Source organism: Delphinus delphis, chromosome 4 (genome assembly GCF_949987515.2).
Source record: "Delphinus delphis chromosome 4, mDelDel1.2, whole genome shotgun sequence".
NCBI lineage: Eukaryota > Metazoa > Chordata > Mammalia > Artiodactyla > Delphinidae > Delphinus > Delphinus delphis.
Genome location: NC_082686.1, coordinates 55,305,439 through 55,328,894, shown reverse-complemented (window position 1 = coordinate 55,328,894; position 23,456 = coordinate 55,305,439). Strand labels below are relative to the sequence as shown.

Sequence of the window (23,456 nt, the reverse complement as noted above, 5' to 3'; positions counted from 1 at the left end):
CAAGACAAGGTTGCCCACTCTCACCACTCTTATTTAATACAGTTTTGGAAGTTTTAACCACAGCAATCAGATAAGAAAAGGAAATAAAAGGAATCCAAATCAGAAAAGAAGAAGTAAAGCTGTCACTGTTTACAGATGACATGATAGTATACATAGAGAATTCTAAAGATGCTACCAGAAAACTACTAGAGCTAATCAATGAATTTGGTAAAGCTGCAGGATACAAAAGTAATGCACAGAAATCTCTTGCATTCCTATACACTAATGATGAAAAATCTAAAAGTGAAATCAAGAAAACACTCCCATTTACCATTGCAACCAAAAGAATAAAATATCTAGGAATAAACCTACCTAAGGAGACAAAAGACCTGTATGCAGAAAATTATAAGACACTGATGAAAGAAATTAAAGGTGATACAAATAGATGAAGAGATATACCATGTTCTTGGATTCGAAGAATCAACATTGTAAAAATGACTCTACTCCCCGAAGCAATCTACAGATTCAATGCAATCCCTATCAAACTACCACTGGCATTTTTCACAGAACTAGAACAAAAAATTTCACAATTTGTATGGAAACACAAAAGACCCCGAATAGCCAAAGCAATATTCAGAACGAAAAACGGAGCTGGAGGAATCAGGCTCCCTGACTTCAGACTATACTATAAAGCTACAGTAATCAAGACAGTATGGTACTGGCACAAAAACAGAAAGATAGATCAATGGAACAGGATAGAAAGCCCAGAGATAAACCCACACACATATGGTCACCTTATCTTTGATAAAGGAGGCAGGAATGGACAGTGGAGAAAGGACAGCCTCTTCCTTAAGTGGTGCTGGTAAAACTGGAGAGCTACCTGTAAAAGTATGAGATTAGATCACTCCCTAACACCATACACAAAAACAAGCTCAAAATGGATTAAAGACCTAAATGTAAGGCCAGAAACTATCAAACTCTTAGAGGAAAACATAGGCTATACACTCTATGACATAAATCACAGCAAGATCCTTTTTGACCCACCTCCTAGAGAAATGGAAATAAAAACAAAAATAAACAAATGGGACCTAATGAAACTGCAAAGCTTTTGCACAGCAAAGAAAATCATAAACAAGACCAAAAGACAACCCTCAGAATGGGAGAAAATATTTGCAAATGAAGCAACTGACAAAGGATTAATTTCCAAAATTTACAAGCAGCTCATGCAGCTCAATAACAACAAAACAAACAACCCAATCCAGAAATGAGCAGAAGACCTAAATAGACATTTCTCCAAAGAAGATATACAGACTGCCAACAAACACATGAAAGAATGCTCAACATCATTAATCATTAGGGAAATGCAAATCAAAACAACAATGAGATATCATCTCACACCCATCAGAATGGCCATTATCAAAATATCTAGAAACAATAAATGCTGGAGAGGGTGTGGAGAAAAGGGAACACTCCTGCACTGCTGATGGGAATGTGAATTGGTACAGCCACTATGGAGAACAGTATGGAGGTTCCTTTAAAAACTATAAAGAGAACTAACATATGACCCAGCAATCCCACTACTGGGCATATACCCTAAGAAAACCATAATTCAAAAAGAGTCATATACCAAAATGTTCATTGCAGCTCTATTTACAATAGCCAGGAGATGGAAACAACCTAAGTGCCCATCATCGGATGAATGGATAAAGAAGATGTGGCTCATATACACAATGGAATATTACTCAGCCATAAAAAGGAACGAAATTGAGCTATTTGTAATGAGGTGGATAGACCTAGAGTCTGTCATACAGAGTGAAGTAAGTCAGAAAGAGAAAGACAAATACTGTATGCTAACACATATATATGGAATTTAAGAAAAAAAAATGTTATGAAGAACCTAGGGTTAAGACAGGAATAGAGACACAGACCTACTGGAGCACGACTTGAGGATATGGGGAGGGGGAAGGGTGAGCTATGACAAAGCGAGAGAGAGCCATGGACATATATACACTACCAAACGTAAGGTAGATAGCTAGTGGGAAGCAGCCGCATAGCACAGGGAGATCAGCTCGGTGCTTTGTGACTGCCTGGAGGGGTGGGATAGGGATGGTGGGAGGGAGGAAGATGCAAGAGGGAAGAGATATGGGAACATATGTATATGTATAACTGATTCACTTTGTTATAAAGCAGAAACTAACACAGCATTGTAAAGCAATTATACCCCAATAAAGGTGTTAAAAAAAAAAAGTTAAATGTCTATGGAGAAAAATATTGTTCATTCTTTTCATAAGCCCTATACTGACTAAAAGTATAATGGCCAACAGTATATATTTATAACTGGTTGGGGTTAGGAGTTTAGCTTCAAACTAATTTCAGTGGAAATACACATGTATGTTTATTATCAATGGGCCAAGTGCGTTTATAAACACAAACTCCCCTGTAACATCTAATTGGTTTCCATCTTAAACTTCCTATCTCTGCAGAGGCTCTGAAGCCAACACTACATGGGTTTGTATCTTGACTCCACTACTTACTACTTGATGAATTAAGCAAATTAGTAACCTCCGTGCCCTAGTTTCTAATCTGTAAAATGGGAATAATGAGATGGGTTGCTTGTGAAGACTAAATAAGCTAATCCTTACAAAGTGCTTAGAACAGTGTCTGCTTTATAGCAAGCACTAATAGGTGTGAACTATTAGTTTGTAACTTTAAAAAAGCTAGCTTCATTAAAACTACAACAAAGTCCTTGTCTCATACAATTCTAAACAAAAAGAGCATTTGAGAACAAGATAAGATGCAGAATTGTGGTAATGCTATCATTAGATGTAGAATGTAAAGAATTTAAAGATGCAAGTGGTACATTTCTAACCTAAAGGCCCTGCCCTTTCCTTCCTACCTTCCCCCCATTAACAGAGAGTATCCCAGGTACTGGAACTAAATGTATATAGAGATGTTACTGGCAGCTGTCCCCCACCCCCACCCTACTGCCACTTCCTAAAAGGTTGCCTCGCCTCTCCCGGTGGCCTTGAGGAACAGAGAGAGACATCTGGATATAGCAGTAGGCTGCTCTGATTGTGACAATTCTGATTCTGCTCACAAGTGCCAACAACAGAGGAAACTTTTCCATTCTTAGTGTAAGACTCATCTTTGAAGTAATGCCTAAGTAGAGAAGGCTAAGCAATCAGCATTTGTTAATGCTGAGTTTATAGTGATTTATTTCACTGCTTAGCAGCCTGGTCACTGGGAGAAATAGCAGGTCTGCAGCATCCCAGAAGTTCTTGGGATTACATGTTGATGCAAACTACTTTTCTTTGTTCCCTCTTTTGACTCCATCTAGAATTCCTTTAGGGTGGTATATATACCTCTTAGAACCTGACCTGAGAATCCTAAAAAAAGATGATTTTTCTATGTCTTTGTATACTATTATAATATGGGATGTGGTGTCTTAGGCTACTTTGTTTGATGCCTGGGTAGTCCATTCTTGAAGACAGCTCTAATCCATCTTCTACATGTGTGCAAAACTTAGCGTATTTTACTGATCCAAATTATTCAAAGGACTGATTTTTCCTTTTATGTCCTTACTATTGGTTCTTATTTTTGATGCAATGTTTACTTTTCCTCAGATTTTTCTCTATTTCTGAAGTATCATTTGACCTTGAACATATAAGTATGTCTTGTCAATTTTATCTCACATGATTACTCAATAATAGATGACAGAAGTTCCAGTTTTTACACATACAGAAATATCAGTAGAATTACATATAGAATGGATAAACAACAAGGTCCTACTGTATAGCACAAAGAACCATATTCAATATCCTGAGATAAACCGTAATGGAAAAGAATATAAAAAAGAACGTATATATATGTGTACCTGAATCACTTTGCTATACAGCAGAAATTAACACAAAATTGTAAATCAACTATACTTCAACTTAAAAAACAGAAATATCAGTAAAAAGAGGAGCTGATTATCAATTAGGGGGAAAGGAAGGAGTAGTTTTTAAAGTTCATGACTCTCCATTTCTAATTGGGAAAGCCCATTTTTAGGGCTTTCAGAAAGTTCAAGTTTACTCTAGAAAGTTCAAGTTTCTCTATTTAAGATGAACAATGTTATGGTAGGAAAGGAAACTAGAATCGGCTCATTAAAGAGAAGCAGTCATGAGAAAGTACAAGACATGTGAAAGAAATCAATCTATGTATACCTTTCTCTAGAGGTAAATGAGGAAAATACAAATTGGCCTACACCTTAAAATAAGCATACATTGACAGTTCTCTCATTGAAAAAATGTTGTCCAAGTCCATTATTTCAAACTTTCAAAAAGAAAACACTTACAGTATAATTAGTAGCTTGAATGTTCCTAAGTGCTGCTTCCAGTTGTGTTATTAAGAAACGTAAAGTCAAAGCAGGAACAATTTCCTCCCCATTTTGGCTGTTGGCTGCAACTTCTCTCTGTGGAAAATAATTTGGTTGAAAATTTCCTTAAGTTAGAGCAAATATCAACATTTATTTTTATTATACAAATAATACATGCTCATTGTAGAAAATTTGGAGAATAAAGATGATTTTTTAAAAAATCCACATGACCTAGATAAAATTGTTCTCATATTTGTTTGTTTTTAAGTAGTTCAAAAAATCATCTTTGTAACTACTTCCTCAAGATACTAAAAAGCACTCCTATGCCTGCTGAAGGGTTGGCAATGTCCACTCCTACTTCAGAAGAAAGTCATAATCCCACTTCATTCTCATACCTTCTATTCTCTAACATAGCTAAAAATCTTCATTCCAGCCCTGAATCTCTGGTAAATAGGAATGCTGGCTTTAAAAATACCAACACCAAGGCAAACCATCTTTTGCTGTCATCTAATTTGAACCAAGTTAATATAAGATTTATTATGTACCATAGTTTATTTACATAGATGAAATGAAAGGAATTAACTATGTCTTATCTTTGTGTCCATTCCCCAATGCCTTGTACCCACAAATGCTTGGCTTAAATTACATTATTTGTTTAATGATGTATTATCTATGTGGGAAATTTAATCTACACTTTCTTAACTTGGTTTCAAGTATACAATACTTCCCTGTTTTTCTCCTAGCCTAACTAGATACTTTACTTCAGTCTCCGTAACACTCTATTTAATGAACCTCTTCTCTATCAACACACATTCCCTAGATAAAGTAATCCACTGTCGTCTTTTTAAATAGCGTCTACACACTAACAGTTTTCCAAATTTATATTTAGAGCTCAGAACTATCACCTGAATTCCAGACTCATGTATCCAACCATATACTCAACAATATCTCTTGAATTTGAATAGGTATATAAAACATAACACTGAAGTTCCACCTTTGCCAAACAGTTTAGGTAGTTTCAGAGCAATATTCTCAACAAGAACTAAAAAAGCTGGATAAAATACAAAAAAACACTTTTTTTGTTTGGAAAGCTACCAAGGCACTGAAAATCTCTGGGGCCAACATTCAATAGAGGAGGAAGGCCCAGAGACAGCAGACTGACTTTTGGAGCCACTTATCTCCTTAAGGCAATTGCTGTATTCAGTTATGGCTGAGAGGCTGAAATGCTAGACAGAGCTTTCCACAAAGCTGCAGAGCTAGAGGGAAAATTGGAGTGTATGACCTATCAAGGAATAGGGGCTCTGGTAAACACCTTATTCTTTTGGTTGGGACCCTGAAGAAATTTACCCTTAGAGTCAAAGTGTCTGTTTTGGTTCCAGTTGGAAGCAGTAGTGGAGTGGTAGTGGAGTGGAGCAATGGTAGTGGAGTGGAGAAGGGCATCAGGGAAGAGAAAGCAAGCTTTAAATGAACAGATGTGTTATTAAGCTAGTTACCCACAGTGGATGACTAGGGTTAATACAACAGAAAAACATTGAAAAATTCAAGCCTCAGTATTATCCAACTTAAGGGGAGAGAGAACTGGGATATTTATATAATAATTCCCAAGGTTTATTGACTGAGTGTTTTCTGAGGTAAGGGGGGAGTATTAATTCCTTGGGATCTCTAAACTGCCATGAGAATTACAGCCTTCTGCAGTTCCAGAAAAAAAAAAAAAAAGGCAGGCTTCAAGTATAGAGATGTAGATATGAAAACTGGAAACTGTCCAGAGTAGACTGAAATGATAGAGTTCAAGGGGCCAAGGGGTATGGGCAGGGCACTGACAGTATCTGCTACAAAGGGTAAACCACAAATAGACTCTTCTTCACAGAACAGAAGTAAAGCTTGGAGTCATCTCAGTCCCTAGTTGAATTAAGTGATCTGCAAGAAAAGCACAAATAAGCAAGATTCTGTCCTGTTTTCCTAGTTCTTCTCAAAAGAAGGTTGCTCTAAACCAACCCAGGCAGCCACTGCAAGTAGCAGAATTCTGTATTATCCTTTAGATGACTATGGAATTTAAAAATAATTTTATTGAGTTATAATTAACATATTTCAAGGTGTACAACATAGTGATTTGACATTTTTCTTATGACATCATCATGAAATGATAGTTGCAGTAAGACCAGTTAACATCCATCATTATATGAACTTTTTATAATATTATTGACTATGTTCCCTAGGTATATATTATATCCCCTTGACTTATTTATCTTATAGCTGTAGGTCTGCACCTCTTAATCCCCTTCAGACAAAATAGATAACTATGGAATTTGTACTGATGTTTTTATGTTCATTCATGATTTTGGTTCTTTTTGCCTTCTTTTTTTTTTAACATTCTTACCAGGCATTTATCAATTTTATTGGTCTTTTCAAAAAATCAAGTTTTGGTTTAACTGACCTTTTCTAGTTTGTTTTATTCTATTTCATTAGTTTTAGCTATCTTTATTCTTTTTTCGCCTGTTTTTTAATTTGCTGTTCTTTCCTTAGCCTCTTGAATTTTATGTTTAGATGACTTATATTCAACCTTGCTTCTTTTTCTATTACATGCATTTCAAGCTATAAATAATCCCTGCAACACAACTTTTATCTAATAACACAAATTCTGATATATGTTTTTCATTCAGTTCCAAAATTTATCTAATGTCCAGTGTGCTTTCTTCTTTGATCTCTGGTTTAACTAGATTAGACGTATATATCTTAACTTAGGAACAATGGTTTTCTAGTTTATCTATCTGTAACTAATTTCTAAATTAATTGTACAGTTGTTAGAGAACATGCTCTGCATGTTCTGATGTTTTGAAATTTGATGAGATTTGCTTTGTGAACTAGTATACCGTCAATTTTTGTAAATGTTATATGCATTTAAAAAGAATATACATTTTGTCACTGTTACACATATATAAGTCAATTACATCAAGTTTGCTACAGCTCTACTAATTTTGTGTTCATGTTCTATTACTTATTAAGAGAGCTATGTTAAAATCTTCCACTGGGATTGCTGATTGGTCCACTTCCCCTTTAGTATTACCAACTTTTGTTATTACACATAACATTTCTGAATGTATTTGGGTCTACTACTGGAATTTCTCTTGTATTTTCTACACTTGTCTGTAGAGCCAAGAGCAAGTAACACAATCTTTTAATTATTAGAGCTTCATAGTAAGTTTTTTTTTAAAATTTATTTATTTATTTATTTTTGGCTGTGTTGGGTCTTCGTTGCTGCGCAAGGGCTTTCTCTAGTTGTGGTGAGCGGGGGCTACTCTTCGTTGTGGTTCATGGGCTTCTCATTGCGGTGGCTTCTCTTTTTGAGGAGCATGGGCTCTAGGCATGCAGGCTTCAGTAGTTGCAGCACGCGGGCTCAGTAGTCATGGCTCATGGGCTCTAGAGCACAGGCTCAGTAGTTGTGGTGCACGGGCTTAGTTGCTCCGCAGCATGTGGGATCTTCCCAGACCAGGGCTCAAACCTGTGTCCCCTGCATTGGCAGGTGGATTCTTAACCACTGCTCCACCAGGGAAGTCCCCATAGTAAGTTTTAATATCAAAGTGGGCAAATTCCCAGTCCTTCTCTCCCACACTTCTCTTTCGTAATTTTCCTGGCTATTCTTCCCTTAATTTCCCTTTAGAACTAGCTTTTAGTAACAAAAACAAAAACAAACAAACAAAAAGAAACAACAAAAAAAAAACCTTTTGTTATTTTTATTGGAATTATATGATATTTGTACATTTTAATTTCAGGAAAATTGACTTCTCTATCACATTGTGTCTTCCTACATGTATTGCTTCCCATTCTGGTCTTCGTATCTTACCTTTAATAGAGTTTTAGAAATTTTTATTTATTGTTTTAATATAAAGTATTGATTTCTAAACTTAGTGTAAAAAAATCAGTGTGTGGGGGTACTTACTAAAATGCACATTCCCAGACCTCCCCCCAGAGATTTTGATTCTTTAGGACTAGTATGGGGGTCAGATAGGCTCACGTAAGTGGCTTAGGAAAAACTGTGAGAAACACTAGTTTATATCTTGTATATTTCTTAAGTGTTTTCCTGGGTATTTTATCTTTTCTGTTACTATTAAAAATATTTTTCTTTCATTTTTACCTTCTAACTGGTATTGTTTATATATATAAAGCCTACTGATTTCTATTTCTTATTGTGGTTTCTGGGTGATTTCCAAAAGATAAGAGGGAAATAGTGGCATTATTCCATCAATTTCAAACCAGAATTCATACTTGTGGTAAATTACCACACTTAAGATTATAGCTGTATATAAAGTCTTTGGATATTTTTAGAGTTTTTTATATTTTTAATCATAATAGTATTAATTTGTTTCATGGAAATAATTAATGATATATTCTTTCACAGAAAAGGTAAATGTGGCCTTTTCAGGACACCTATGGTGTTCTGTCTCTGCCCCCCAATTAACTGTCACAAAGAAGAGAAGATCATTTTCTTTAACTTCGGGAAATTCCATTAATTTACAAACTGATACCCATCTTGTGTTGAAAGTTTCACAACTTATTATCTAGAAAAACTATTTCTAAGATGCAAATTGACAATATATTCTCTAAAATATTTATCTCATTAAAAAATCCAGGTCTTATTATTTTTCTTTATATTTTACATTTTTGAAAAATCTGTCAGTATTTTACAAATTAGGAAAACTGAAAGCAGTTTCCTCTCCCAGAGTGGCATGTTGTGAGTTATTAGAATAAACACTAGACCTTATAGTCAACAGCTTATAAGCTACTAACCCACATTCCTATCATTATCCTTGAAAGGCTAGCATCAGCTTTATTTAATTAATAAAAGTGTAGAGTCAAAGCTGAAACCAAAGCCCTTCACAAGATATAAGATGGAGATGTCAAGACCTTAGTGGCACTGTTATGGTAAAGAAAGAAAGGAAAGAAAGGAAAAAAGGAAGGAAGGAAGGAAAAGGAAGGAAAAAGAAGGAAGGAAAGGAGGGAGGGAGGGAAAAAAGAAAGAATGAATGAAAGAAAGAAAAGAAAAGAGTCATTGTAAAATAATAGGAAATGCATATATAATAAGAAATACATATATTGATCTGTCCCCAGTTCCTGCCAATATTTGGTCTTTGCCTCTGGTTCCAGACACAGAGCTCCTAAAACCCTTGGAATTTCCTGGATGATAGGAGTGTCTTTTGTTCTAATGAGGTGACTCTCAGTGGGCTTCTGGATGGAGGCTTGGTCACCAGAAAGACCAAGCCATGATTAGAAGCTTGGAAATTTCAGCACCATACCCCAAAGAGGGAAGAGAGGCTGGAAACTGAATTAATAATTAATCATGCCTACATGATGAAATCTCCACAAAAATTCTAAAAGTATGGGCTTTGGAAAACTTCCAGTTTGCATATACACATGCCAGGAGAGTGGTGTACCCCAACTCCAAAAGAAGAGAAGCTCCTGCACTTAAGACCCTTCCTTGCCCTATGTATATCTTCCTGTGATTGTTCAGCTGTATCCTTTATCAATCATATCATTTATCATGTAATAAACTGGTCAACGTGTTTCCCTGAGTTCCGTAAGCTGTTCTGGCAAATTACTGCACTCATGAGGGGTCATGGGAACCCCAATGTATAGCCAGTCAGTCAGAAGTACTGGGGCAACCTAGTACTGGTGATTGGCATCTGAAGTGGGAGCAGTCTTGGATTGGGCCCTTAACTTGTGGAATCAGTTGCTAACTCCAGGTAGACAGTGTCAGAATTGAATTGATTTATAGGACACCCAGGTAACGTTGGAGAATTGACTGTTGCGGACTAAACCCACACATCTAGTGTCAGAAGTGCTGTGAGTATGGCAGTAGTGTGAGAGTAAAAGAACACAGTGTATCATATACACAGACCTACACTTCTGCTCCAAATATCAAATTATGATCTTACCTGCATAGTTTGGAAGGAAAAATCTTCTTGTAAGAACTTCTTGATGTGAGGAACCACACCTTTTGGTAGAGTATTAATTGCATTCAATAACTTCTTCACTTCTAATAGCAGGTTAACAGGGACAAGATCAGTAGGTATGTTCTTTTCCTGTTTGTCCTAGAAGACATTATTAAAAATTTACACAATTATACATGTTCTAATTTACTCTAATATTAAAACCAGCTAAAGTATTTTTTTTTAAAAAGTTCCTTTACATGCTATATGTAGATCACTCTGACAGACTACAATAAGAATAAGACATTCTCTCTGCTCTCAAGGAACTTACAACATAGCTGAAAGTTTAAGACTAAAACTCAAGAAGCTTTAATCTAAGGAAGGCCATCATACATGAATTTAAAAGTTATAAACAAAGCATAGATTCTAAGATGGGAATAATTATGTCTTTTTTTGATGGTGGTGGTATGGGAAACATGAATGATTTTAGGCTTAAATGTGAGTGAAGCCTTAAAAAATGGTTGCCCTTGAGAAAAACACAACATGTACTGAACTGGTCCATTTAAGGCATAAAAAATGCTAAGTTTAAAATATTAAATAGATTATTCTACAAAATAATATGAAAACTATATCCAACAGTGCTTTTTATGTTATGTGACTAATGTTTCAGCTACTAAACACAGCAATTTGAAAATGAATAGTTATAATACTTTAAATTATAAATAAATTAGTATAATATAATGATTCTACATATAATCTCAATTCAATCAGAGCCGAATAAATAGTAATAATCTTGGGACTTCAGGAACTGATCCTACAGACTTAATAAAGCTGTAGTTAATGGTTAACTGATAGCTATATAGTCAAGTCTTGCTGGATTTTCTATTAACATTAATTGTGAGGAACGAATGGGCAATAGAAATGAATAAAGATCCTGGAACAGATGGATGATGGCCTTCCTTCAAACCTTAACAAGATACCACAGTCCTTACACCCTGCTGAAACTTTGGGAATATGAATATGTAGCCACTGACCTCTGTATTTGAGAACAGAAAGGTTATTACTGCAGAGGCCATGTAGAGTCACTGAAAATGCAAAATAGTCACTGGTGTGTGGTAACTGTGACTGCCTGGTTTCTAACAGACCTGGAACTACCCAGGAAAGTAACTAGGAACCAATAATGTCCACAGCAGGACTACTACTCTTCCTCTTCCTCCTCCTCTCCACTTCTGGTTTTGAGTCTTAAATTGAGATTCCTTCATTCCCAACAACACCCAACAAACACATCTTACATTTTACGGTACTTCATTATATTTACACCCAAAAATGTAGGAAATGTTAACAGTTTGCTAAATCTCAGTAAAGAGTATATAAGTGTTCATTGTAGTAGTTTTGCAACTTTTCTGTAGGTTTGAAATTTTTCAAAAAGTTAAAAAAAAAAAGCTTCTAAAAAATAACCAAACAAACCTTTATAAAGAATGACCATTGTCACACTGTTGGTGGGAATGTAAATTGATACAGCCACTATGGAGAACAGTATGGAGTTTCCTTAGAAAACTAAAAATAGAACTACCATACAACCCAGCAATCCCACTACTGGGTGTATACCCTGAGAAAACCATAATACAAAAAGAGTCATGTACCAAAATGTTCATTGTAGCTCTACTTACAATAGCCAGGACATGGAAACAACCTAAGTGTCCATCAACAGATGAATGGATAAAGAAGATGTGGCACATACACACAATGGAATATTACTCAGCCATAAAAATAAATGAAACTGAGTTATTTGTAGTGAGGTGGATGGACCTAGAGACTGTCATACAGAGTGAAGTAAGTCAGAAAGAAAAAAACAAATACCATATGCTAACACATATACATGGAATCTAAAAGAAAAAAAAAAAGGTTCTGAAGGCCTTAAGAGCAGGACAGGTATAAAGATGCAGATGTAGAGAATGGACTTGAGGACACAGGGAGGGGGTAGGGTAAGCTGTGACAAAGTGAGAGAGTGACATGGACACATATACACTACCAAATGTAAAATAGATAGCTAGTGGGAAGCAGCTGCATAGCACAGGGAGATCAGCTTGGTGCTTTCTGACCACCTAGAGGGGTGGGATAGGGAGGATGGGAGGGAGACACAAGAGGGAAGAGATATGGGGATATATGTATAGCTAATTCACTTTGTTCTAAAGCAGAAACTAACACACCATAGTAAAGTAATTATACTCCAATAAAGATGTTTAAAAAAAAAAAATGACCATTGTCAATAGTGCATATATTTCAAACTAAGGTCGATTCTGTAATCAAAAGTCATTGCAGAATCATCTAACACTAATTACCAAATTGATACACAAGTAAGATTATGGCATGAATAAAATTTTTTCAACAGGAACTACTATAAGCTTCCTGTTTGTTAAATAATCTTATTATAAATACAATTTTAATTTTTAAGTTAGTTGTCAAAATATTTGATGCTCAATCCATTTTTGCAAAATAGATTTAGCATCTAAGCCAAATTAACGTTAAAGTTTCCACCCCCCTTCCCTCTGTATTCCGAAATCTGTATCTAGAAATGGCTTTTCTGGATCCAATCCCCCGGTCCAAGTATACATATTGAACATATTGTATTTCATCTGCAAAATTTTTTACAGTGATAACCTCATGCAGGTGAATACTATGGTTATTTTACGTTTATATATTTTTTCTCCTCCTAAGTTACTGGATAACCTTTATTAACAAATGGACATCAATCATTATATAAAACTATGTGGAAAGTAAAAATTACACTAACAAGAACCTAACAAATACCTCTCATCCATCCTTCACTAAACATAAATACATGTGGTATTCACAAACATGTGTCTGTATTTTTTTCGGTACGCGGGCCTCTCACTGCTGCGGCCTCTCCCGTCTGGACGCGCAGGCTCAGCGGCCATGGCTCATGGGCCCAGCCGCTCTACAGCATGTGGGATCCTCCCAGACCAGGGCACGAACCCGTGTCCCCTGCAATGGCAGGTGGACTCTCAACCACTGCGCCACCAGGGAAGCCCTCTGTAGTTTTTAATCTACCATAAAGTATATTGTCACTGGCAATAAAAGCTTTATATTAGTGTATAATTCAGTTATTCATTTAGAACTGGAGGTTCTGACAGTAAAGATGATAAAAACAAGACGAGAATTAACTTCAGAAAGAACTCAATGAAATGTCTTACTAAATAAAATTCTCTATGTATGTTTTATTTCTATGTGTATAGTGTTCACTTTGTTTGAATTTTGCTTTCAAAAGACAAATAAGAGATTTCTTACAATTGATTGTGGGATGTTTCTGGGCAAGTCAATTCAATTATCTACTAATTTTAACCTACAGGTAGGATTGGTGTTTAGAATGATAACTTTGAGACACAAATATCAATTATCAAAGAAAGATTTAGTGATGACCACTAAGGTAGGAAAATTTTTAGCAGATAATTAAATTGATTAGATTTAGCATTCTATTCTCATAAAGCATTAGTTAACTGACTACATTGTCTCTTACCAGTTGATCCGTTGATTTTTCTACCTTATTCTTGGTTTCCTCCTTAGCCTGCTCCTCCACAGGAAGATCCCTATTTTAAATGAAAAAGCATTATATTCAGAGCATCTCCTTACAAATAACACAATTAAACTGTAATAGTAAAGAATCTGACATGCGAATTTTTGCCCGAAAGTTTCAGAAGTGTAAACAATATGTACCAAAGACTGGTAATAGTGGTAGAAGCCATATCTCTTTAGGAACTCAAGTTAAAGAAAAGAAATTATGCCATGTCCTTACTGGATAGTGGCAGAGAGAATACAAAGCTGATGTAAAAAATTTTTCATCTTTAACAAACACACAATAGACCAAAATAATGGGAAAAAATAACTTTATAGCACTGTTTCTCAATGTAAAGAAAAAAAAGGTTGCAAAGGTTGATTTTTGATTTGTGTGTGTACGTGTGTGTGTGTGTGTGTGTGTGTGTGTGTGTGTGTGTGTGTGTTTATGAAAATAATTGAGGTCTGGAAAGGATCTATCTTACAGACATCTTTTTTTTTTTTCAGTTTCCTGGCATTGCAATTGTCCAGTTTTTCAAAATGGCTTTTTAAATTGAGGCAGAATATCATATTTAGAAATTATTAACTATTTTTATAAAAAGGAATAACAAGTTTTGCTTTTGAAATGGGCTTGAAATGTGAACATATGCAGTATTATTTACTATATGGAAAAATTCATTTATAAAATTGCTTTTGCCTATATACAGCACCATGACACAGGATTCATAATAGAAGAACCATAACATAGGGTCATATATGATTTATATAATTTTCTTAATCTTATACACTAGCAGAGATAAAACTGATGTGAGAAACTTATGTCAATTGATTGACTTATTCAGAATTGTACTTTGTAAATATTATCCTATTTTACTTCATATTTATGTACTCATTTGACAGACAATCATTTATCATTTACTATGTGCTGATTTTGTCAGGGGAAACTGAGACATAAACAATGCAGTATTGTCCACACAGTGAAAGTTTCAAACAAACAATATTTCACAGTATGAGTCTCAGTGCTCTTTAAAATATCATGGTAAAGAGAAACCTGTTAACTGTTTTTTCCTACACTTCTAAGCCCCACTACAAAAAGGAACACAAGGAACTGTGTTATCAAGGAATGAAAAATACTGCAGCAGTATTCTGAAGCCTCTCCATGTTTAAGAGTACAAAAGGTACTCAAAATGGATACTCTACTTGCTAACTCCATTTCATGATAATTCACTCCTTAACCCAGTAGTTCTCAGTCCCAGATGCATATTAAAATCACCTGTGAAGCTTTGGAAATATCCAGATGTCCAAACTCTACTTCAGAGCTTCTTAATCAAACGTGTGGAACATGAGCTTCTATATTTTCCATAGGTTCCATAACAAATTTTGATATAAAAACTTAATTCATCTGTACTGCCTCCCCAACACTGAAATTGCTCTAGTAAAAGTTGCTAATGAAATCGTATCTGCTACTACAATAGCTTTGTCTTAGCTCTTCAATCTACCTAGCTTTTCTGCATTACTTAACATTATCCATCATATACTCCACCCCTCCTTGAAAACCTCCACATCCTTCGCTGCTATTGGTTCTTCTCCTAGCCCCTCCAGCTGTCCACTTCTCAGTTTGTACCACTGGCTATCTCTCTTCCTTTCATTTACCTTATTCATCTATTATTTTAATAATATTTAATATAGAACTGCTTACATTAACACTATCAAACCATGCTCCCCATGTATTAGAACAGGAAGGTACATCAGTGGTCATATATGGCAGGCTACTTTATTTTGTAGATGGGTAAATTAATGCCCAGAGAGGTCATACACTAGAAAGCAGCAAAGCTAAAACTAAGTGCAAGACTAGTATTTTTCTTTTGCTATTCTGCTACTTTTACCACCTGTGTACTTTATTCTGCTGCTGGGAGAAGCTGAAATTTTGGTATAACAATATACCTGAAATATTGAATATATATAGTATACAGTAATGTTCCATTTTTAGCCCTCTTTTTTCTTAGTATATTTTCTACTTAAATTAATCTCATTTATGCCCATGAGTAAACACTCCTAGATAGGATTCAGGTCCTTCTTATTGAACTACCTTACCTTCAAGTCTCTAGCCCAATATTTGACATAAAGTAGGCACTCAAATAGTTATTGAATGAATAAATATAAAAACAAATAAATGAGCAAACTTCCATGAACTCAAATAGCACCCCATTCTAATGATTCACAAATCTATTTCTGCAGACTTAATCATTCTTTGATGCTACAGCTACACATTTCCTTCCACCTACTCGACAATCTCCATAAGAATAAATTAGTGACACCTCAGTCTGGCTTATGTCCAAAGCTGAACTCATTATCTGTCCTCTCTTACTTTCTCAACACACATTAAACCTGTCTCCTTTTGTGATCCTCATATTAGCTAATGTTACATATTTCCTTCTGGTCATTAGAAACTTTCAAACCAACTCTACTACTCTTTTGCCCCTTTTCTCACATTTAAGTAGTCAAAGAATTCTGTTGATTCTAGTTCTGTAAATCCTTCCTCTCTTACTATTTACTATTCCTATCATACAAGCCTTCATTAACTACTTCCTGAGCTATTACAATTGTCATATCTTGTCATCCTTCCCACTATCAACAGAGGTAGTCTTCCCAAAATACAGTGTAAAATTTCATTTCTCTTCTTCAAATGTCAATGGCTCTGTACAAAATAAAGCTAAACTCCTTACCAGGAGTCAAAATCCTCCCCAAGAATTTAAATACTTTTTCTTGCTGTTTCCTCAGCCAAATGACCTCCCATCTGCTCTGTTTCGACACCCATCAAAAGCCACCTTTATCCTTTAAAGTTCAGTTCAAATGTCACCTTGTGGAAACCCACTGAACCCCACTCAATAATTATTGTTCCTTTCTATATATAGCCACAGCATTTCTACTATAACACTTAGGCATGCATTTTGCCTAAAGATAAAATAACTTTTTATATATCTTCCTACTATGTTATAATTCTCTCTCAGTACATACATTTTGTCTTAGTCTTTATTCCCTAAGTACAATGGAGGTAAGTAAATACTTGTAAAACAACACATTGCTTATTATATGAGACAGTGAAAGGTGGCAAGGAGATCTCCAATACTAACCTGCTCTTTAGTATTATATGGGAGAGGTACAAGCAAGCTGAACTTTCCCTAATTTGAGGGGACAGATTGACATTTAGCCTACGCCCAGTTGAACCACTCAGTAGTCTTCTATGTTACGCTTAGGTTACCTTCTATAAAATGGGAATAATAATAGTATCCACCTCACTGAGTTGTTATGAAGTTTATATAAGTTAATGTTGGTAAGTCTATGTAAGTGCTTGTTAAATGATAAATAAAACATTACTTTGTTGAGAATGGCCCAGGTGTGGCAAGCTATGGTTCATCTTTCAATTCTTAGCTATTTACCAGGGTGTGGTCCTTAGAGAAATTTTCTAAAATTAGATTTTACCCAGTTTACATCCCCCACTAATCAAAATTGCTAAATTGTCTTGAAACGTAAGGGTATCTCATTCACACTAGCTTCCCAAAGTTATGTGAAAAAGACCAATGTCGTGTCTTCAAAATGCAACAACTGCAGTTGGTTTTTTGTCAACCCATCCCTTACCTCACAAAAAATTCTTCTGGTAGAGAATCCATGCTGCACAATATTCTCTTGCAAGTTTTATTCCAAAGCTTGCAGACTGACTTTTACGACTGCTGTTTAAAGCTGTAAGGAAAGTAATACTTTTAGTGGGAAGGTAGAAGGATTTCATTCTTTCTTCCCACTATCTAAATAGTACATAATCATTAAAGAAAATTTTGAAACTGCTATAAAACAAAAATCACAGTTTCATCATCTAAACATAAATCACTACCTATATTTTAATATACTTAATATTTTCCAAGCATAGATATATCTTACCAATTTGTAATCATATTGAATAGGGAATACTCAGCATTACATTTTTCACCACTGAACACTATATCAAAATCATCTTTCATGTTATTTTATACTCCTAGTAAACATTCTCAATGGCTACATAACAACTGGTTGACTGGGGTTTCCTTGCCCATTTCCTTACAGTTGGACATTAAGATTGTTTCACATTTTTTTCATTATAAATTAGTATTGTGATAAACTGCACTGCCTATGAAGGCTTTTCTATATTTATGATTAATTCCTTACAGTAAATTATCAGAAATAGAATTCCTAGGTCAAAAGACACAAATATTTTAGGCCTCTAGGTGCATATTGCTAAATGGCTTCCCAAATGGTTTGTAATAATGTATTTCCCAGAGGTATAAGAAGTTTCTCTTTAACACAATCTTGATAGCACTCATTGTTTTATTTTCTTTTAGTCTAAAAATAACATTTAGCTACTTTTCCGGGATGTAAAGAACTCTTGCATATTTTCTAGTTCAGATATCAATGGATGTTGTGGATATTTCCTGAAGGAAAAAAAAAAATACTGAGGCAAAATAAATGAAAACAAAGAGGAATAGTGTATTATTAGCATATCTATTTATTTATATTGCTCTCTATTTAACTACCCCAAGACCAATTCTTCTAAAATTAGTTCCATTTGATCTCTTTTGCTGAGAGTTCAAGCCTCCAAACTCCATTGCCCTCTGTTAGACTGACTTCCCTTTCTGATCCCACTGTACATAAGCCCAGGAAGTGTTAGAGTGAAAGTAGGTAAAACTATTGCTTGGTGCTCTGGGGCAAAGAAAGAAATGATGAGAAAAAAGAAAAGAAAGTGGCAGCAACAGCATAAATAAAACAGACCTAGAGTGCCTTGCTGCCAAGCACAAGACTGGATAAAGTTTCTCATTTGTTGCCTCTAGACTGCTTATTTATTTCAGTAACTGGGTAGCCAGTTTCTCTAACAGCATATTAATATACAACCATAAATTAGATTGATAAGAGCTTTTGGAGGCCCATTACTAAAAGGCAATTCAGCAGAGGTAATTCTTAAATCAAGAAAATATATTCCACAAGATCATCTGTAAGTCACCTGTTAAGAATTCAGATTGTATTTACTCAAAGGAACATTGTTTTAAATGAGGCCGAGTCTCCCAAAAAGTCAGAAAAAGCCAAAAACACATAGAGGGGAAGAAAGAACTGTAGGACCTGAACCATCCTAAGCCTTTAGGGTTGAGTATCCTATCATTAACAAACTTATGGGGAGGGGACAACTCAGTTCCTGGTGTAAGGGCTAAAAGAAGTTCTGAGGGGATCATCTGAAAAACAAGTATTCCTAATCATGATACTAGCTATTTTCTGTATTTGACTCACATCAGCTCTCAGTTACACAGAAAGGCTGGAGAAACAAGGGTAATTCTGCAACAATTCAATGTTAGCTGATACTTCTTAATCAAAACACAAGTGCAAAGATTCACACACACAGACTCACACTAAATTCCCTCATTTAAAATGGAGCTTTCTAACACCTCTTAGTTTCTTGCCCATCCCTAATAAAACACTTCTTGCTGTCAGTATGAATATAATTCACCTATTCAGAATCTAGTTCTGTACATTATTTTGTACTTTTAGTCTTATTTTAAAAACTCAGTATACAAAGTCATATGCCTATTAAAATTTGCATTCTCTATTCAAATACTGTTGAAATATACAACCTAGAGCCCATAATGAAGCAGAGAGAGGTTGGACAAACCTTGTTATTCTTTCACACTAATCAGATCTGCTTCATTTCTTTAATAAAGCTGTATAGAAAAGGGCATGGCTTTGAGAACTGTAGGACTGTGATCAAACTTTTTCTTTTATGGTTTCCTTAACCTCCCTGGTTATTTTAATACAAAGTAACAGGCATTATTTCATAGCCAGAGCATACAAACGTGTGCCTTTTCCAGACAAAACAATCCTCTCATTTTCAGAATTTAAAAGCTCAGACATGGATAATTCCCCTTCTAATAAGCTCTCCTTCAGTTAGTAGCTGTTTGCACAGATCACAGTGAGGCTGAAGAGAAAGGAGGAAAATCCTCTGGCAACAAGGCAGAGAGGATGGAAGGCCTATGCTAAGCTATTCAGTGTTCAGCTTGAAAAAGAAAAAGATATAAAATTAATCAATAAATCAGAAGCTATTTGGATCCTGAATTAAGAGTTAAGAAAGGCTAATGGCTTTCTTTTTCAGCCTGCTTTAAAATACAACCTGATGTGAATCTCTGTGATGAAAGGTTTTCCAGAGGAGGATCATCAATCCCATCATTTCCCAGAAACTGAGCTGATATGTGTGGCAAGCCCTACCGGCAACAGTGGCAGCAGTAGCACTTTACAGCCTCTGCTGGGAATGAAGGTGTAAGTGCCTAGCAACAGGAAGGAAGTAGCCAGCCTGAAACGTTACCACTGTATTTCTGAAATAATCCGAAGCCCTTACCATTCTAGAAGAGGCTGAAGGAAACCTTTAAAATCAGTGTTAACATGGGAGAAATGGTGAATCCAGTTTCCCCTGGTGTATTCGTTTCAATAGACTTTCCCTGTCAGCAGGAAACTTTACATTTACTCTGCCTTCCTGGAATTGAGAAACAGCTCTTCCGCAGGAACTATTCAGGTTCTGGCTGGTTGATCACAGGGCAAGTTAAAGTTCAGTGTCAATTTACAGCACACCTTTATCCACCAACCAAAATGATTTTATCTGCAGGCTGTTTTACTGGTTGGAAAATAAGGTACTGCCATCCATTTCTTGAAACAGTAAAATACCTTTCTTACTGCTCCCTCTGAGCTTCCAGTTACCACTTTTCCTCTTACCTAATGAAATTATAACAAGCTTTTTTTAAATTGTAAAGGCTTTTCTTTCCCTACTTTTAAAGCTGTGCATATTCACATCAAAGTAGGCACAGCTCTTGTTTATAATTTTTCAATCATTCATTTAAACATTTACCTTGTAGCACTCCTGTCACCTCCCTAAACTGTATATTATATAAGTACATTGCCTTTAAATCCACTCAAATGATCATCTTAAGTCACCTGACCAAGTTAGAGGCTCTAATTGGCCAACAAGGTTACATTTCAATGTGTGGGTGATGTTCCATGGTCCCATGAATTTGCTACCCTTGTCAGCTCTGGCACTTACATATCACACAATGCCAGGTGGGAAAAGTGAAAAGTATCAGTGTAAAAAACAGTAAAAATAAAGTTTGCTTTTCTCAGTGCTACTAGCTTGAAAACAAAATAATATACTTGGTATTTTTCAGGACAGGAGTCCAATTATAGAGAACTTTCCTTATGCCAACTAAATCAGGGTTTCTTGGCACTATTGACATTTGGGCTGGATAAATCTTGGTTACGCAAAGTTATCCTATGCATTTTTAGGATGTTTAGCAACATCCCTAGCTATCCAGTAGATGACAGTAGCAACTATCTCCCATCTCTCAGCCCCACTGTGACAAGCAAAAATGTCTCCGAACGCTGCCAAATGTCCTCTAGGGCACAAAACTCTCCACAGTTGAGAACTACCTACCTAAATGAACGAGTTAAAATGAAAGGTTAATTAAAAGAACATAGATTGTTTTCAGCAATAAAAATAGGACCATCCTGTTATTAGGTATCATGTATTATATAAACACAACAAATCATTTGTCTACAAGAAAGAAAAATGACAAAGTATCTCATTTAGTTTCCATCAATGTCAAAAGTAAGTTGAGAGGATGCATATAGAATTGGTAGTTAAGAGCACAGAGACATTGGAGCCAGTCTGCAAGGGTATGTAAGTCAGCTTCGACACATACTTGCCATGCAACCTTGTGTGGAATTAACATCTCAGTTTCCTCATCTGAAAAATGTGGATAAAGATTATCCATGCTTCACAGGGTTGTTGTGAAGAGTAAATGTTTAAAACATGTAATTGAACAGTACCTGGCACATAGTAAGGACTATGTAAGTGTTCCTATCATCATCTTGATTTAATTTTGTTTAAATTTGTGGTGAAATTAGTTCACTTTTCTTACAATTCTCTACCTTAGAGAAAAGCTATTGTATGAAAAGGAATGGTAATAATGAGACTTTAAGAATTGGGACAAAAAATTTTTTCAAATATATCCCATATGGTACAAATGGCAGCTTAGTTTGCATATGTTCAGCACTTTGCATTTTTCACATCAGCACATATTCATCTGCCACATTCTTTAAACTGAATAATATGCCGTTGTTAAAAATTTATCATTTTACCAGACCACTATTGATAAATACATTGTATCCAGTTTGTGTGTGTTTGTGGGTTTGCTTTTTTTTTTGCTATGATAAACAAAGTTGCAATAAACAATCTTGAACATGCAACTTGGTAAAATTTTAAAATCTATTTTAAAAGCTGAATTTACTATTTCAGCACTGAATTAAATGTACTCCAGAAGTTCATGGGTCTGTTAATAAAGAAAACCCTGATAATGCTAGTTATCGCTTCTGCTAGATTTTACCAAAAGAATTCCAAAACACTCCTTAAAGTTGAGATGTGAGATGTTTTAGCTACATATGAGAAGTACAGTAACCAGTTCAAGGCTGAAAAAAATATGAAGAGGACATTTTCTAGGAATAACTCAAGACATTTTGATGGGAGTTCCTTAAAACCAAACTTTTAACCATTACTGATCTGACTATATCTGCTAGCCAAGCAGCAACAGCCATTCTCGGTGGCTTTGAAAGGAGTAAAGCAGGTGTTCTATGGCTCTAGCACTCTCAAAGTCTATTTCTCACACGTTAGATAGATGCAGGTAAACAAGAAGGGCTAGGGCCATCAGGTTAAACTCAAAGAATAACAGGTTGAGGTTGTACCATTAGTTTATCAGCTGTGTGAAGAATAGGCGAAATATACTGATTATTTCATTTTCTAATTTTCCATTAATTTCTTCCATTTTGTATTTGTTTAGGTTCTTGGCAAGGCCTCAAAATGAACATACCTAGGCAAGGGAGGCCAAAACACTATTTTCCCACAAGGAAAAAATACATAGTTTGCTTACGCAAACTCCAGGACTGAGAGACAATGGTTGGAAAATCTTTGCAAAAGTTATCAGAAACCAAACATATTTTCTGCCCCAAAATATCAGGGTACTCACTGTCCATCTCAGCTCTTGCCATTTAGCAAAGATCATTGTTAGCATTATCTGGCAGTTTATACCAGGAAGCAAGAAACTTGCAATGCATACCCAATGCCCCATATTTATAAATCTGCCAATATAGGGAACATCCTTGCCAAAATTAGCATCTTGTCTGAAGCAGGTATTTGATTCTCTTCAGATCTATTCAGTCACTATTCCTGGACTTACACAAGCAAACCTACAGAATATATACATTAATTTGTTAAAAATATATGGAATGTACTGTACCTACAAAAATATGCACAGGTTAGAATTTACCTGAAAAAAAATTCCAAATATTAAACTACCCATCAGTTTCAGGTTATTTACAGATAGCACTGCCAAAACCATGCTGTTCAAAAATGTAGCTTGGACTGTTAGAAGGACCGTATGTTACCCCTAAGCAAATTCTCCAAAAGTGGAATATTTTCAGCAATTTAAAAATATTATGTTGTCATAACAGTTGTTAGACAATAATGGGAAAGAAAGGAAACAAGACAGAATGTAAAGACATGACACGTG

The 23,456-nt window shown here is 35.4% G+C and overlaps 1 protein-coding gene across 4 annotated transcripts in view; it reads right to left on the bottom strand.

Annotated features, from left to right (window-relative positions):
* DZIP3 (DAZ interacting zinc finger protein 3) overlaps window positions 1–23,456 on the bottom strand; it is a 122,600-nt gene that overhangs the window by 92,127 nt on the left and 7,017 nt on the right. For all 4 annotated transcript variants that reach the window (XM_060010609.1, XM_060010608.1, XM_060010611.1 and 1 more), the window contains exons 2-5: window positions 17,473–17,574; window positions 13,799–13,868; window positions 10,267–10,422; window positions 4,316–4,432 (exon numbers count right to left, since the gene is read on the bottom strand). In XM_060010609.1, coding sequence (XP_059866592.1) covers window positions 4,316–4,432; window positions 10,267–10,422; window positions 13,799–13,868; window positions 17,473–17,504 — 375 coding nt within the window. In that variant the 5' untranslated portion in view covers window positions 17,505–17,574. The remainder of the gene's footprint in view (window positions 1–4,315; window positions 4,433–10,266; window positions 10,423–13,798; window positions 13,869–17,472; window positions 17,575–23,456) is intronic.